The following is a 14,675-nucleotide window of genomic DNA, read 5'->3' on the forward strand; positions in this document are numbered from 1 at the left end:
TTTAGAGGGAATGGTTGTATGAAATGTTTTTTTTTTTTTTTTTTGGCTGATGCTACATAAGCTTGCTTTCTTGCATTACGTGCCCCTAGTACTACTATTAACTGCAGTTTAGTTGCTAATAATGCTACCTGCTGCCTGTTGATGGAACAAAATAGTTCCGAAACCGGCCAACACACTGTCTAGTTTTTAATGGATAACGGAATCATCTGATGGGTGATGTCATCTGATTAAAAACGGTATTATTTACTTCAGGTGGAATACGCGGATATTTGTAGTCATTTCTAAAAGAGCATAAGCCCGAGCTCTGTCACCCTCACTGGATAGATCACAGCGTCACCTGATGGTTTGCTATAAAAATTAACGCAGAGAAGCTTTATATTTAAGCTATTTCAGATAATTTATTTTTATTTTTCATTAAATTTGGTATCGTTTTTAATACTTACTACCGTGAGAAGATAGAAGATGCAATTTAGCATCATCCATGAATTTCTGTACATTGTGATTTTTGGAAAATAAAAGGGAGGTCATTCCATAGAACAGAAGTAGAAGGGATAAATAAGAAAAATAAAAAGCTTTTATCTTCCTTATTTGTAAGTCTCGAGTTGGACAGTGAATGGATGTTGACTAATTAAGCCACGTATTCGGACTCAGTTGGAAGAGAGCGCTGAACACTGCTCTTCCAAAAGAGCTCTCTTCTGCAGAAAACACTCCCTATGACAGTATCTACAGAAAAAAGGCATACAGCAAAACTTAAAGTCTATGACATATAGAGCAGAGAAAATTAGTAAAGGGTCATTAATTAACCTGACTGCCTTCTTTTCGATAGAATCAAGAAGCATGAGAAAAGGCTCTGGGGACACCACCCAACGTGCGCGATCAATATTCAACTGGATTCCATGGTAGGGCGGATATGGGATTTGTATAGAGAGCTGTTTATAATAAAAATAATGCGTAGCAAAAAAAGAACGCCCAGCACGAAAAAGCAATTAGAGGTTAGGGTAATCACTAATAGATATATATTATCTTCTCAAGGAAACTGAGCGTCATCGAAGATGAGCATAGCAGAAGCAGTAGAGTCCACTTTTGCGAGATATAAGACAGGTCTGAGTTTTAGAATCACTGAAGTCAACTAAGTTTTCTTCGCCCCATTAGAGAACTACTGGAGATAAATATTTAAGGAATTGATGGCAAATATTACACAAGTTGAAACTGTTTGTGCAGGGCAAGGTTCCTCAAACTGGAAGGTGGGAAGTTTGCTATCATCAGCAAAAGGAAGGTTAATATTCAAGAGGAAAAATTGGGAGAAAGAACTGAACCATGGGGAACACTAGCATTAGTGGAGAAGTTAAAAGATAACTTCTCCACTCACTTGCAAAAACCAGTCGGCAAGCCATAAGCTGGAAGCTTGTTTAGAAGACCACTATGCCAAATACGATCAAAGACTTTCTATGGTTGGTTATTTGATATTTAATGGCTCATTGGCAACTAAAGCCATAATGCGCCGAAAGGGATTTTGGAAATGTCAAGAGCAATTGCTTGACATTCACCATACATTTTCATCGAATTTGTCCAAAGATGAGTAACATAAGCCAGTATATCTCCAGTGGATCGACATTGACCGAATCTATATCAGCTGGAAAGGTTCAAGTTAATTTAAAGAGTTGGAGTTTGATGGATTTCTCTATTATTTATTTATTTCTCTTTGGAAAGAGCAGAAGTAAGTGCAATGGGGGTGACAATTAGAAGAGAGAAATTTGCTACCTTTTTAGGTGAGTTTACACACTTCAGCACTCAACCGATTACAGTATTCGACCATTACCGCTAAATATAATATTAATTATCTTATATATTATATTAAATTATCCTATTATCTAATTTAAATAATATGATATTTAGGAAATTTAATTTAGTATACTAGGATAATCTATTTTGCTCCAATTTCGCTTTGTTAAATAATCTGTAAAAACACTGGAAGCCTGCTTTGTCTGCTATGGAAGCATTTTATTGTGAGAATTACAACGCTACGTGGCGCTAACAACTTTGATCTGAATTTCGGAAACATTTAACACGGAATTCATTAATTTCATCCCAATATCATTAATTTCGCAATTAATTAATTTAATGAATACTAAGAAGTACTGTAAGTGCAGAATAGCATTTAATGTACAGACAGTTTTATGTTCGTGTTAACATTAACTGTGGTTCCTAATTAGCGTTCTCGCTTTGTGCACATCATTTATTTTGCAGGCACCATTGCATGAAGGAATACCATTGAAGCGAAAGTTTGTTAATTGGCATCAACAGTTTCGCTGACATGCATTCCAGAAAAGATTAAGAAGCTCTTGCTCAGTTGGTTACAAACTGTATTTAAAAGGAAAAATCAGGTAAAATGAAAACAAATCTTAAAGCCAATGGGAAATATTTGTCCCCCTCCCTCCCGTTTTTCGATGATGAAGTTCCTTGTTGTTGTAGTAGAGTTTTGGGAGCATCGGCGACTAGGGCCACGTTGCTCCGTGTGTATTGTCTCTAATGCGTGAGTTCTGAGGTCGACTTTGTTTGCTGAACGAGAAACCCGAGTTTCCGGGAGAAAAAACCATGTTACCCTCGCCCTTTTTCAGCCACGTTGTGAAAAAGGCCCAAAAAAATTCTTCACGTCATCGACGAGACTCGAACTCAAGTCTTTTCCACCTGATGTGGGAAGGATGGCATCCTATCAACTGTGCTGCCCACGAGGACAATGATGAAGTTCCATTCATTATCGAAAAAGTAAAAATGGCATTTCTAATATGAGTCGGTATGACGTCACAAAACATCTTGCAAAGTTTCAAACTGACTGGATTTCAAACATTTAAGTTCAATTGAGATAAGGTGTTTGCTGCTAAAAATATATGGCGGATGTTTGTAAGTTCTGTAAGAACTTTCAAACATCCGCCATATATTTTTAGTTGTTTATTTATTGAGTTGACGACATATTCTGTGAGTTTGAATACTACAAACAGAAGTAAAATAAAGAGGTGAGAACAGCTGAAAGTAATGTGGAACGACCAAAGTGCTGATTAACAAGGGAATTTTTAGAAATTTTTCTGATGATAGAAGGAACCAAAAGAAAACGTCTAAATGTAGGTGATTGCCTGATCTCTATAGAAGTAGCTCTCATTGGCAGAAGAGTCGGATTCGTTGATGGCAAGTCCTTAACCTGAGAATTTAGACTATATGCAGTTTCCCATTGCCTTCCGCGGCTCTGTATACAGATCTGTATCCTTGTGTGTTCAGGACCGGTTTGCCTGCTGGCGGTAAGGAAACAACTCCGCACCTCCGGTTTGAAATGGATATCCGAGTGAAAAGGGTCATTAAAAATTCCTTCGATCTAAGACAGTCTAGAACTCAAATCAGGACTTTTCCGAATTGTTTTTAATTTACTCAGACATGGAGTTCTGAACTGACATGGAGGGGAAGTATAGAACTTCATAAGCGAGATACAAGACGTAGAACTCCAAAAGTGGGATATCAAGACCAAAAAAATGGTCAACAATTTACGATTGATTCATTTCTAAGTAGATTCAACTTTCTTGCAGTCCCTGCTTCTACTTGCGTACGTCGCGTGGTAATAATCGAACCTCTTACATTAGACGTGAATGGTCCTTGAGATGATAAGAGATACGCTGGCAAAAGCATAAAAAGTGAATGAACTTATATAAACTCCAACGTGTTTGCGAAATGTTTTGATGTGGTGACCAAACGATGTTACTATAATCCAAGACAAAGAGTACCAATTATTCAAAAATATCGACGAAGGCTCTGTTAAGACTCAAATATGTGGGCAAAATTTTTGATGATTCCTATACAGGGATCATCTAAATTTATCTGCCTATCGAGAAGGAGAAGAGGTTCGCTTTGCGATTAAGACACAGAGAATAGAAGCTGCACGAAACGTTGTTTGTAAGATTGATTGTAACAAGGTTAAAACTAGCCCAGTTCGCAATGGAAGTCAGAGTATGCTGTACTGATTTATAGTTACCTTCGCAATGGCGAAACAATAAATTCTAGGCCCCACATACTGATCATTAATCTTTTTAACAACCATACTAAATCAGCCGTCGGAACACCCCCCTCCGATCCCCTCAGAGCCCAAAAATCATCGTTTTTTTCTTTTCTTGAAAGATTTTATTCGTTAAACCCATTACTAATCAACTGGATATCCCACAACAGAAAACACTGTTCTGAATCTTCCCATAACAAGATATGGTAACAAGAATATATGTACCAGAGGATACAAGGAAAGCGTATCACACTACAGTGGTCATTGGTACAAACTTACCATCAGACACATGTACCTGCAAGGCACGAAGTACAAAAATGTTTAAATCAGAAGTAGTAAATCCTAATTTAAGGAGGAAATCAGTAGACAAGGAATGTAACCCCCTTAAAGGATGCAACAGTGGTAAACACCTCCGGGTATGCAACAAATTCCTCTTCAAATAGATAATTTAGTGGAGGTTCAAAGCAGGACAACTTTAGAGGCGATTCAAAAAAGGGCCTCAATCAAGTCTCTCCCACTCCAGAAGGGGGGACTTAATTGAGGGTAGCATGTTTTAAATCACTGAAATAAGTTTCCCCCGCCTCCCAGGTGGCTGAGGTGGAAACTTTGTTACAATTCAGATCATACCTAATCATGCAGAAATTTTTTATGTCCAATTTGATGTAACCCGAGATTTATTTTTGAAACGCGAGTTTCATCTAACCTTTATAGTTTACCAAGTGGAGGCAAATCTAAACACAGATTCAGAGGAAAAATATAAGCTTATAATAATCAGTTTAATAAGATTTTACCTTAAATTGAAAACCACATATCCACGGCAAAGAGTGCAAAACCAACTTACCGCTCTCCTTAGACGTGGCTGGACTGAACCTTCCTGACTCTGCTGAAACCAAAAATAATGGTTATTATCTGTAATTTCACCAACAGTCGTAGTACAATTTAAATTTTTCAGTTAAGCGTTCCAGTAATAATTACTGCATAATTCTTATATAACTCTTAAAGTCCCTGTTTCACAAGGTTACCACGACATATTCTGTGATTTTCCTGAATAATCCAAGAATTTTGTCCATGGTTAGCCGTGGAACTGGCAGTAGTCCTGAGGCTTGGAAAATCGTTCTAAAAGCGCCAAAAATAAAATTTCATGAAATTCCGTCCATCAGGAGTCGAGTTATTAGAGGCGAACAGACAGACGGACATGGTGAACATAATAGGCGCTTTTCACATATATACTAACGCGCCTAAAAAGATATTTCATAAATATCTTTTTTTATAGCTTTAGATTAAGATTAACTTATAAAGATTTAAAGAGATTATAGTTTGAGGTTAGACTGATTAAGATTAAATCTCGCACACTCAAGAATGTCAGTATATATGAATGTTTTATTGGTAATTCTTAGTCCTTCGTCTTAGGATTGCATCCAACTAGCTCAGAGAGTCATATTCAGGGATAAATGAACCATACGCGGGTGGGGGAACAATAATTATTTTTATCTCATTATCTTCGGTTAAGGAGGACCGAATAATTAAAATTCGCCAAGGGCTGCCATGATTCTAAATACGCCAGTGACTACATTGACGTAGCTGTTCAGCAGCACCACAAACGTGTGGGGTCCAGTAAGGTCAGAAATTATGAGGATTTATTATTCCGAATAAAAGATGAAAATTCTTAGGGTCAAGTTCACGAAAACACAATGAGGGTGTGAAAAGGTTAAATAGTTGTACAAGGCCAATGTTTCGCAGTATGCAGAATATGGGAAGGAATTAATTGGCATTTTCATGGTCATAAAGACCATATTTTACATAGGAAAGAACCCTATAAAATACTCTCAGCTGTGACCATTCTCTGCACCCACTTACATATATTTTTTTGCTGTTTTATTGCTATTTCAGTAATGTCTTCCTTCTTTGTAGGTCTCATTTTTAATGCAAGAGATTGAATCATTAATCAGCTGAACCCATTAACTCGCGACGCATATTTAATTAATTCTTGTCGCCCTTTCCCATTATCGCTTTTGACCCATATCTAAATTGACCCCAAAATCATTTATATTCTAGAGGTCATTGTCCACAGTAAAACAAAATGGAAAGAACCCTCCGTGTATTGAAAACACATGTACAATATTTCGTGAACTGTTCACATTAAAAACAAAAATACCAACAGGCTCACGATTTAATAATAATACAATACTGCGCAATTTATTTCTGTCATAAAATATTGCACAATATAAAAAAAACGTGTTAAGGATTTAGGTTGATCTTTATCAGTAAGTTAAATAAACTCTCTCATTACATAAAACATCATTTCATCATAATGTATTCTTTGCATTTGTATTCTGCAGAAGCACAAACGGGATTCGAACTCGGGTCCATCACCTTGGTGATCCGCATCGTAACTAGTCTCATCGCGTGTACATAATACTACCATAAAATTTTTGGTAAAATTTAGAACAGGATGCGCATTCCAGAGTAACATAATCTAACCTTTTTTTCACTAGTCTGCTTGAATCCGTCCCGAATTAGAGGCGTAACTAACCTAACCTTTTTTTTCACTAGCCAAAAATGAAAGTCTATTAAAAAACGCACACTTCTTTTGAAGTCAATCACTGCCTTCTTCCTTTTCTTCTCGCTGATAGTCGGGAGTGAGCACCCTGTTCTAAAATTTAGCCCAATTTTTTTAGTAACCATCAAAAATATATAATACAAAACTCAGGGACCTAGCCTCTAATCAACACGTTGTGGTTACACAATTTAGGTTAAGAAATATATTACTATATTCTCCCACTTCCCCTAATAAAAGGAAGGGAGCATGCAACGAGGAAAAAAAATGTATTAAACATTCCACCTTTAAAAAATAATAATAAAATATTTAATTTTAATATTCAATATGAAAATATAAAATCTTATCGTACCAAACAACAGACCCTGGAATCAAATATATAGTCTCTTACAATCATTATAAAAAAATTTAAATTATATACAGGAAATATTGTAAAGTATTTCCTATATAAATTTTATATATAAAATTTTATATTATTTTTAAATTATAATATAAAATATAATATATTTTATGTGAATATTGTAAAAATATAATAAATAATCACCATAAGACAATTTTTGAACCTCTGGAAATGTCCGAGTCCGATATGACACCATTTACACTTTTATTCATGTAAAGTTTTTTCGTTTGGTAAATGTCAGGCGACATTTACCAAACAAAAAAAAAAAAAAAAAAAAAGACCCTAACGTAATTTTAACACAACCATTAAAAAAATAATATAAAATAAATATAAAAAAAATAAATAGTTGACAAAGGAGAGTGCAAACCTTTAACAAGACGGTCGTGCCCCACACCATCCTGGATATCATATACAACACCGTTGGCAAGAGGGAGGATGTCCTCTGACTCCTGTCGCTGGAGCGTTTATACATTTTGTTGACAATATACATGATGGACTTTCCTGCACAATGTCCGGTAAACAATCCTATAACAAGAAGAAAAATCGTGCAGCTTGCTTACAAGCAACGCAACATCACGTGCTAAGAGCGCCACTGTATTTTTCTCTTGCTGCAGATTCCAACGCAATGCAGGAAAACGTTACCGTCAGAACAATAGATAGAAGAAACATTGGAATGGATCAGTAGCAATTGGTCTGAGATCTTTTTATTCCTCCTCTTCCTCTGCATAACGTATCCTTGTTGTATTCCTAAAAAAGGCATAATTAAGAAGCAGACGTAACAATTTCTTTCTTATTAAAATAGCCCACGTTATTCACACACACACAGCTTTGCGTCTACTTCCTATTGATCTGCAAACGAACTGTTCACATTTCCGGTAGAGTGTTTGAATAAAGAATTACAGTATATTTGCTCATCGGATTTTGAATTCTATCATCTTAATACACTGTTTTCCAATATTTCTTCCACCATATTATTTTTATACGCTCACTGCACGAGAAATATGTAAGTCGTCTGCTTCGCAAAAGGTATAATCTCGTTCTGTCACGCGCCAGGCTTGTTGGTTGCCTAGGTGATTCAATTACAAGGCTTCGGAGCAATGCAGTGTGGTACTGATGTTCGTATTGAAACTTTTTAAAAATTGTATTTTAATCTTACATTTTTTGTTTGCTTATAATTTCTATATAAAGAAAGAAAATGCACACTTTTTTTATCTTATATAATGTCGAGCAACAAAATTAATTAATATGCAAGCTGATTGTCTCCATTTTCTTCATTTAATTGCTTTCATATGGGTTTAAATTGCTTTCCAAATTCCTCATTAGTATTACGTTACACTTGCCAATTTCTTTTGGGCGCCCCCTGCTGGTTTTTTCCTCCATCGTTAATTAAAACTTCAATTTAAAGATTATTTAACATTTTGGCAACCTTTTCGGCTAAATTTAAAGATGATAATACGTATCATTAACATCTTAATCTGGCAGTAATAGCAGCCTTAATGGCGTCTTGTTCTGTTAAATATTCTATTCATCAAAAATAATGGAGCATGCATATTAGCGATACCATAATTATATCACCTGAAGAATTTTGCTTTCTGCAATTTATTTCCTTCGTATTAAAACCATGGATTGTTGAATAAACATATACCTGAAGATCCTATTAATGATTCTAACCTGTTATTGATGAAGCTAATGGATAATGTCACGCTCCTTCCACCAATTGGCAGAGTGCACACTGGCTGTAGAAAGACAACACCTAAAATAACGTATTCGAAGTTATCATTTCATTGAGTCCAATTTTCAATTATCTCTCCAAAATTTATTACGACTTTTGACATTCTAATTCTGTATTTTCTTCCAGCATTGAAACATCCACACACAGGAAATATAGGTTCGATCTCAACCCGGTATATATGAATCTGGCTAATTTCTGTTACCTTCATTTGGTGCTTCTTAACTAGAGGATGGATTAGGGAACAGAGTCAAACAGCAAACAGAAAAAGAATCTAAAGATGCTAAGAAGAACTGCTGTCAACATACACACATAATTATTAGAAACATAAGATAAATCAACTAAACTGTATGAACACAATCTCGGGTTACCAACAAAGGTTGCTAAGAGACCAAATAGACAGAGACGAGGATTTTCGCTAGAGACGATGGGAAAAGAAGGGCGTGGATTCTTGGCAGGATAGTCGAATGACGTGCATGAGGCTTGGCCATCCACTGTGCTGCTACGACCGTATTAGTTAAATATTTAACATCGAACCTCTACATCTGGACCCCCCAGTTAGGCCTGGAGATTGTATGGATCAATAATAGGAGGAGGAGATGAGTTGGAGATCCGCATTCTCCCTCTGCTGACCTTTACAAGAACTTTTCCTTTATTCAGTTTAGTGAATGCTGAAGGACTGATTCCTTACGTAGAAATAAAAGAAAGTAAAACGCATACATAATATTATGATAAAGTAAACGCATGTCTTTTACATCATTCCAGGACAAAGATAAATCTTTCAGTAATTATATACGCCTGGCAACATGGACAATTCTATGACAGCTATTAGTTAGAAATATATAAGTATACGCATACTATTTCTAGTAAGAATAGTTGTAAAATAATTTACATGGTTATTTAACAAACCTAAACATCGGGGGTTTGAAACAGGGGCCCCACAGGTCAGCCCCAATAATTTTTTATAAATATTATAGAAAGAAAAATTTATCATATAGTAATAATATTATTATATAATAGTAGAGAGCTATCATAAGACATGAGTAGCAACTAGGATTGCCGTATTTGCCGGATTATAAGACGCATTTGTGTTTTCCTGTAAAATATTGCCTGAATTTCCCCGCGTCTTATGGTCTGAAGGTATACTAGGTGCACCTCAGTGATGTTTTCATCTTCGGTCGCGTCTAGCAAGGGTATAGGCAATACGTACAGTGGCGTTCGAAAAAAGGTAGCTCTTTTTTTATTGTGCAACCATTTCAAATCACATCTATTAGAGACAACAGAAAAGGATGGTTGCTGATTAAACACGAAGTTAGCTGTAATTCCAGGAGGACTTAGCCAAATTCAGTCATTGGACATCTCAATTAACAAACCACCAAGTCACGATTTGACACCAACAGAATGAACTTCCATTTCCCAGGTATACGAATAGGTTAAAAATTAGTGAGGTTTAGAGAAACGAGAGGCAGTTGTCTTGGCTTTCCAGAAATAATGAACTTGATGGTCCTGAAAGTGATGAACTGATTGAAGAAACTGAAAGTTCAGACCATAACATCAGTAATGACGAGTGTGTCAGCAATGAAGATGCGTGATTGGTGTCATACGATGATTTTAGACTGACGCTTTGATTTTTAGAGCACTTGTGGATTTGTGATGCAATAAAATATTTTTTTCCCAAAATTTGTCTTCTAAAACGTTGGTGCGTCTTATGGTGCGGTGAGTCTTATTGTTCGCAAAATACGGTAATTGTAAACTAAGATGTTGTTGTAGGGTTTTAGTATCATCAGCGACTAACCATGTTGCTGCATGTATATAATCTGTAAATTGCGTGTGCTCTGTGGTCGATTTTCTGTTTAATGGGCAAAAAACCATGTAACTCCCTCCTGAGACCGACTAACTCAGCCACGTTGTGAAAAAGGCCCATAAAAATTCCTCACGTCATCGACAGGACTCGAACTCAAGTCTTTTCCACCCGGTGGGGAGGACGGCGATCGTACCAACTGCGTTACTCACGTTTGCTAAATTAAGATGCATTTTTAAAGAACCAAATTTATAAATGAACATAATTATAACGTTATATATTATTAAACTGCTTATTTTGATGTACCAGCTTTTCTAAACCTTTTTTTATAATTTAGACAGAATATTACTTAAAATGTACAAATAAAAAACATTTTTATGAGCAAGGCATTGGGGTTTCATGTTAATAAAAATAGAAGAGGGAAGCCCTTCGACGGTCTTTGCATAAGGATCCAAAAATTTTAACTAATCCAGAGAGGTAACTAAGGCCATGAGGCGAAAATATATCTGGAAATTGGATATATTCCACGATCAGTTTGTTCTGTTCTATGAGATGAAAAAACCCCATGTTTCTGGGAGAAAAAGTCTGTATTCCTAACCCAAAACCCACAAATTCGGCCAAGATGTGTGAAAAAAAGCTCATAAAAATTCCTCCCCTTGTTAAAAAAACTTCGGCCGGTGATGGGAAATCTAAGTCAGAAATTTACTGACACCTACAAAATGTGCAATTTGCTGGTACCTAATGGGTCTAGATGCGACAAATAAAAATGAGTCCCCTTTGCTTGGTAAAATATTTCCCCCCTGCTGGCTGGCAGTCGGCCACGACCATACACACACTCTGCAACCCAATAGTTCCATCCCTACACCTTGCAGCCAAGTATCAAAAAAATCTCAGTAACAGCGTAAACAAACACATGAATATATCAATGCAACAGTGGTAAGGTACCAATCCAACGCGAATGGTCTTTCCTTTTTATTTTCTGAAATTAAACGATGGACAGATAGCCAATGCCAATAAAATATTTAAGATAATAGAGATCCAACTATTCACTTCAAAGATATCGATTTATTAAATCCATCAGTGGGCAGATGAAATAAATTTATCCCAATTTCTACTCACATTTGTAATTTATACTTCAGGGGGAAAAAATAAAAGAAAAAAGTCGCTGGGATTTAAACACCGTTTGTATTGCTAAAACGTTACACATTTAACAGTCCGGTCCTTAACGATAATCTTGTCATGAACAGCCGTGTTGTATGCATTGCGTCAATATTGTACTGTACTAGTAGCGATGCACCAAAGTGCGAGGAAAGGTCAAGGCTGCTTATTGAAAGGTCACATGCTGGAAATACTGCAAATCAGCGAAGTGGAATGGAAAGAGAAGAGACAGAGGGAGGCTTAGTTCGTAGAAGTAAATGAGGAAAGGTTTGGTGTTTCTGTTCGCATTAGAAATGCATCTAAATTGCAAAACATTACTCCCGTAAATGAATATCTTTTCCCCAAGGCAGAGCAGCTTTCCACTAACATCGATCCACAAATATCTCGAAAGTTCCAATAATCGGGAACAAGCTTTTAGAGCACAATGATATGCTTTGAGGATGGTAACTGCCCTATTTCTTTCAGCACATCTTTTATTCATAGACCCATTTCCATCTTGACAACGAGGTAAACACCAACTACTATTCCATCTTGTCATAATGCATTCTTCCGAAGAGAATTCTGAACGCAATAAACTCTTGAGTGTTTTCTCTATGAACAGCTACTCTTTTGATGATCGAATAGTTCCGTGTTGGCTCCACTTGACTGATTATCGATAAAAGCTTTTCTTTGGAAGATAATTTATAGTGGCCATTGTGACAATCCTCGTTTAGCAGCCACATCAACATCACTCTACTTTCCAACATCTGTTGGAGTACAAGACGGTGCTAATAAGTAACGTAATGGTGTTACTGAAGAGAGCGAAATACCCTTGAAAACGTTCGCTTTAAAAGGAGCAATCAGCAATTCTTCATGTTTTTATTACCATCTATCATCACTGACACAATTGTTGAATTAGTGGGCAATGGTAACCATATCGTCTATAGCCTTAATGGCGTAAATGAGTCAACAACAAATTTTGACTTGTTTCTTCAAAATACCGTTTTATAAGATGGGTATTTAAGAAAAAAAAACGCCTCCCTGGACGAGTGGTAGGCGCGAGTTCTCGTTTCTTGTAGATCTTTTGACCATATGGTCCCCCCAGAAAAAAATTGTGTGATGTGGCAGAGAACAGGTGATCAGCTACGTTTATGACCTCTGGATGTTCCTAAATTATAACTTATCAGAGTCCTCTACCGTCAAAGTAGGGCGCGATGAGGAAAAACAGTGAAAAACACTGAGGAAAAAACATCTCACTGTTTTTTCCTCATCTCACTAGGTCCACAAGAAAATCGTCCATCTTTATTACAACAAGCATTCATACATAGCGAAACCAATCAAGACTACCGGTATGTTAAGAGGGATATGATGGGAACTGCTGAAGCATTTCCTCTTCAGTTCTGATCTTTACTCCCTTTGTGATTTTTACCTCTTCTGAACTTTAAAAAATAAAACAGGGTCTAAAGGGATGGAGATTCTAATCAGATCTGAAGTGTAGTAGGCTTTCTGTGGTCAGAATTCATACAAGATGTGACAATAAAGTTTCCACCGGACTGGTGTAGTTGCGGTTATGTTCGATCAGTTTGAAAATAAATGTTGTGCTTCAGATTTCCTCCAACAGATGGTGGTACAAAGATTCTCCAGTAGGCTGACAGATTGCATGTAACAACCAGTTTCGTTAGTAGCGTTAATGTTCCGTGTTATTATTCCTTGAATTCAGATTTTGCAATGGAAAAACAAACGAATATCAAATTTTGCTTTAAATTGGGAAAATCTGAAACAGAAAAGCATGAAATGTTAAAAATTGTTTATGATGATGAAAGTCGTATCAGTTTGTTTCAATAGTATGAACAATTTAAAGATGGACGTGATATGTTCACAATGAGCTAAGAAGTGGGCATCGGTCAACCTCGCGAAACAAGGACAGAGTTGCAAAAGTTCGGGAAATTGTGGCAAGAGATCGTCGTTTGACCCTCAGAATAATGACTGATGAGTTGGAAAAAAAAAGGAGATGATTCATCAAATTCTGCATGAATATTTAGGGAAAAGGAGGATCTATGCAAAATTTGTACCACACAGCCTCTTGGATGAGCAGAAGCAAAGAAGAACGTCATCATACAAAGACTTCATCAAGACAATCCTAATTTCCTCGACTGTATTGTCAGTGGAGATGAGTGTTGAGTGTTTCAGTATGATACAACCCAGAGACGAAGCATGAGAGTATACACTGGACTTCAAAATCATCACCAAGTCCAAAAAGTTTAATTCACAGAAGTCCAGGACCGAGACGATGCTAATCATTCTTTTGAACAAACAGGGTGTGATTCACAAATAATTTGTGCCTGAAGAGGAGAGAGTCAATGCTACGTTCTACGTACGGGTCTGGAATATTCATTTTAAGAAGGATGTAGAATTGATGGAACAAATATAGAGAATGGCAACGAGATTGGTGAATGGAACAAAGGGTTGCTCTTACCAAGAAGGCTTCAGTGCTGCAAATTGCAGCGTCTGGAGACTAGGCGCCTGCGAGGTGATCTGAATGAGGTGTTAAGGCTTTGAATGTCATGAACAAACTCAGTGCTGATGGCATTCTTCCTCTTGCTCAGACTACGCACATGAGGGAGAGGAGTATAAATTCAAATTGAGGAAGGATGGTTGCAGAAAAGATGTGTGGAAGTTTGCCTTCAGCCAACTGGTGGTTGATTGCTGGAACAAGCTCCATCGTTGTTGTAGAAGTGGATAGTTTGAATAAATTCAAAGAAGAACTAAACAAACTATTGGAGGAAATGGATAGGTGAAATTGGATTTTTTTTTTCATTTATACAAATCAGCCATCCACCCTGCTCTCCCAATCTAGCAGTAGCGGACTTCTCTCTTTCAACTTGGGAAAATTGAAAGAGAGAAGTCCATTGTGAGAAGTACAGCGCATTGCGATGGTGAAGGAGCCAATCATTTCGTATTTTTCGAGTTTTATGGCGAATTACATCTCTTGACCATTTTAAAACATCTTGG

At 36.7% G+C, this 14,675-nt stretch overlaps 1 protein-coding gene across 12 annotated transcripts in view; it reads right to left on the reverse strand.

Annotated features, from left to right (window-relative positions):
* Positions 1-14,675, reverse strand: part of LOC150075865 (tensin-1-like) — a 405,993-nt gene that overhangs the window by 193,126 nt on the left and 198,192 nt on the right. For 7 of the 12 annotated variants that reach the window (XM_090388066.1, XM_090388061.1, XM_090388059.1 and 4 more), the window contains one exon: positions 4,881-4,922. The exons of 1 other annotated variant lie outside the window; for it this stretch is intronic. In XM_090388066.1, coding sequence (XP_090244192.1) covers positions 4,881-4,922 — 42 coding nt within the window. The remainder of the gene's footprint in view (positions 1-4,880; positions 4,923-14,675) is intronic. 4 more of the 12 variants (XM_090388057.1, XM_090388067.1, XM_090388065.1 and 1 more) reach the window with 1 other exon arrangement.

Source organism: Mastigoproctus giganteus, chromosome 13 (assembly GCF_048544385.1).
Source record: "Mastigoproctus giganteus isolate SK-2022 chromosome 13, ASM4854438v1, whole genome shotgun sequence".
In the NCBI taxonomy this organism is placed as follows: domain Eukaryota; kingdom Metazoa; phylum Arthropoda; class Arachnida; order Uropygi; family Thelyphonidae; genus Mastigoproctus; species Mastigoproctus giganteus.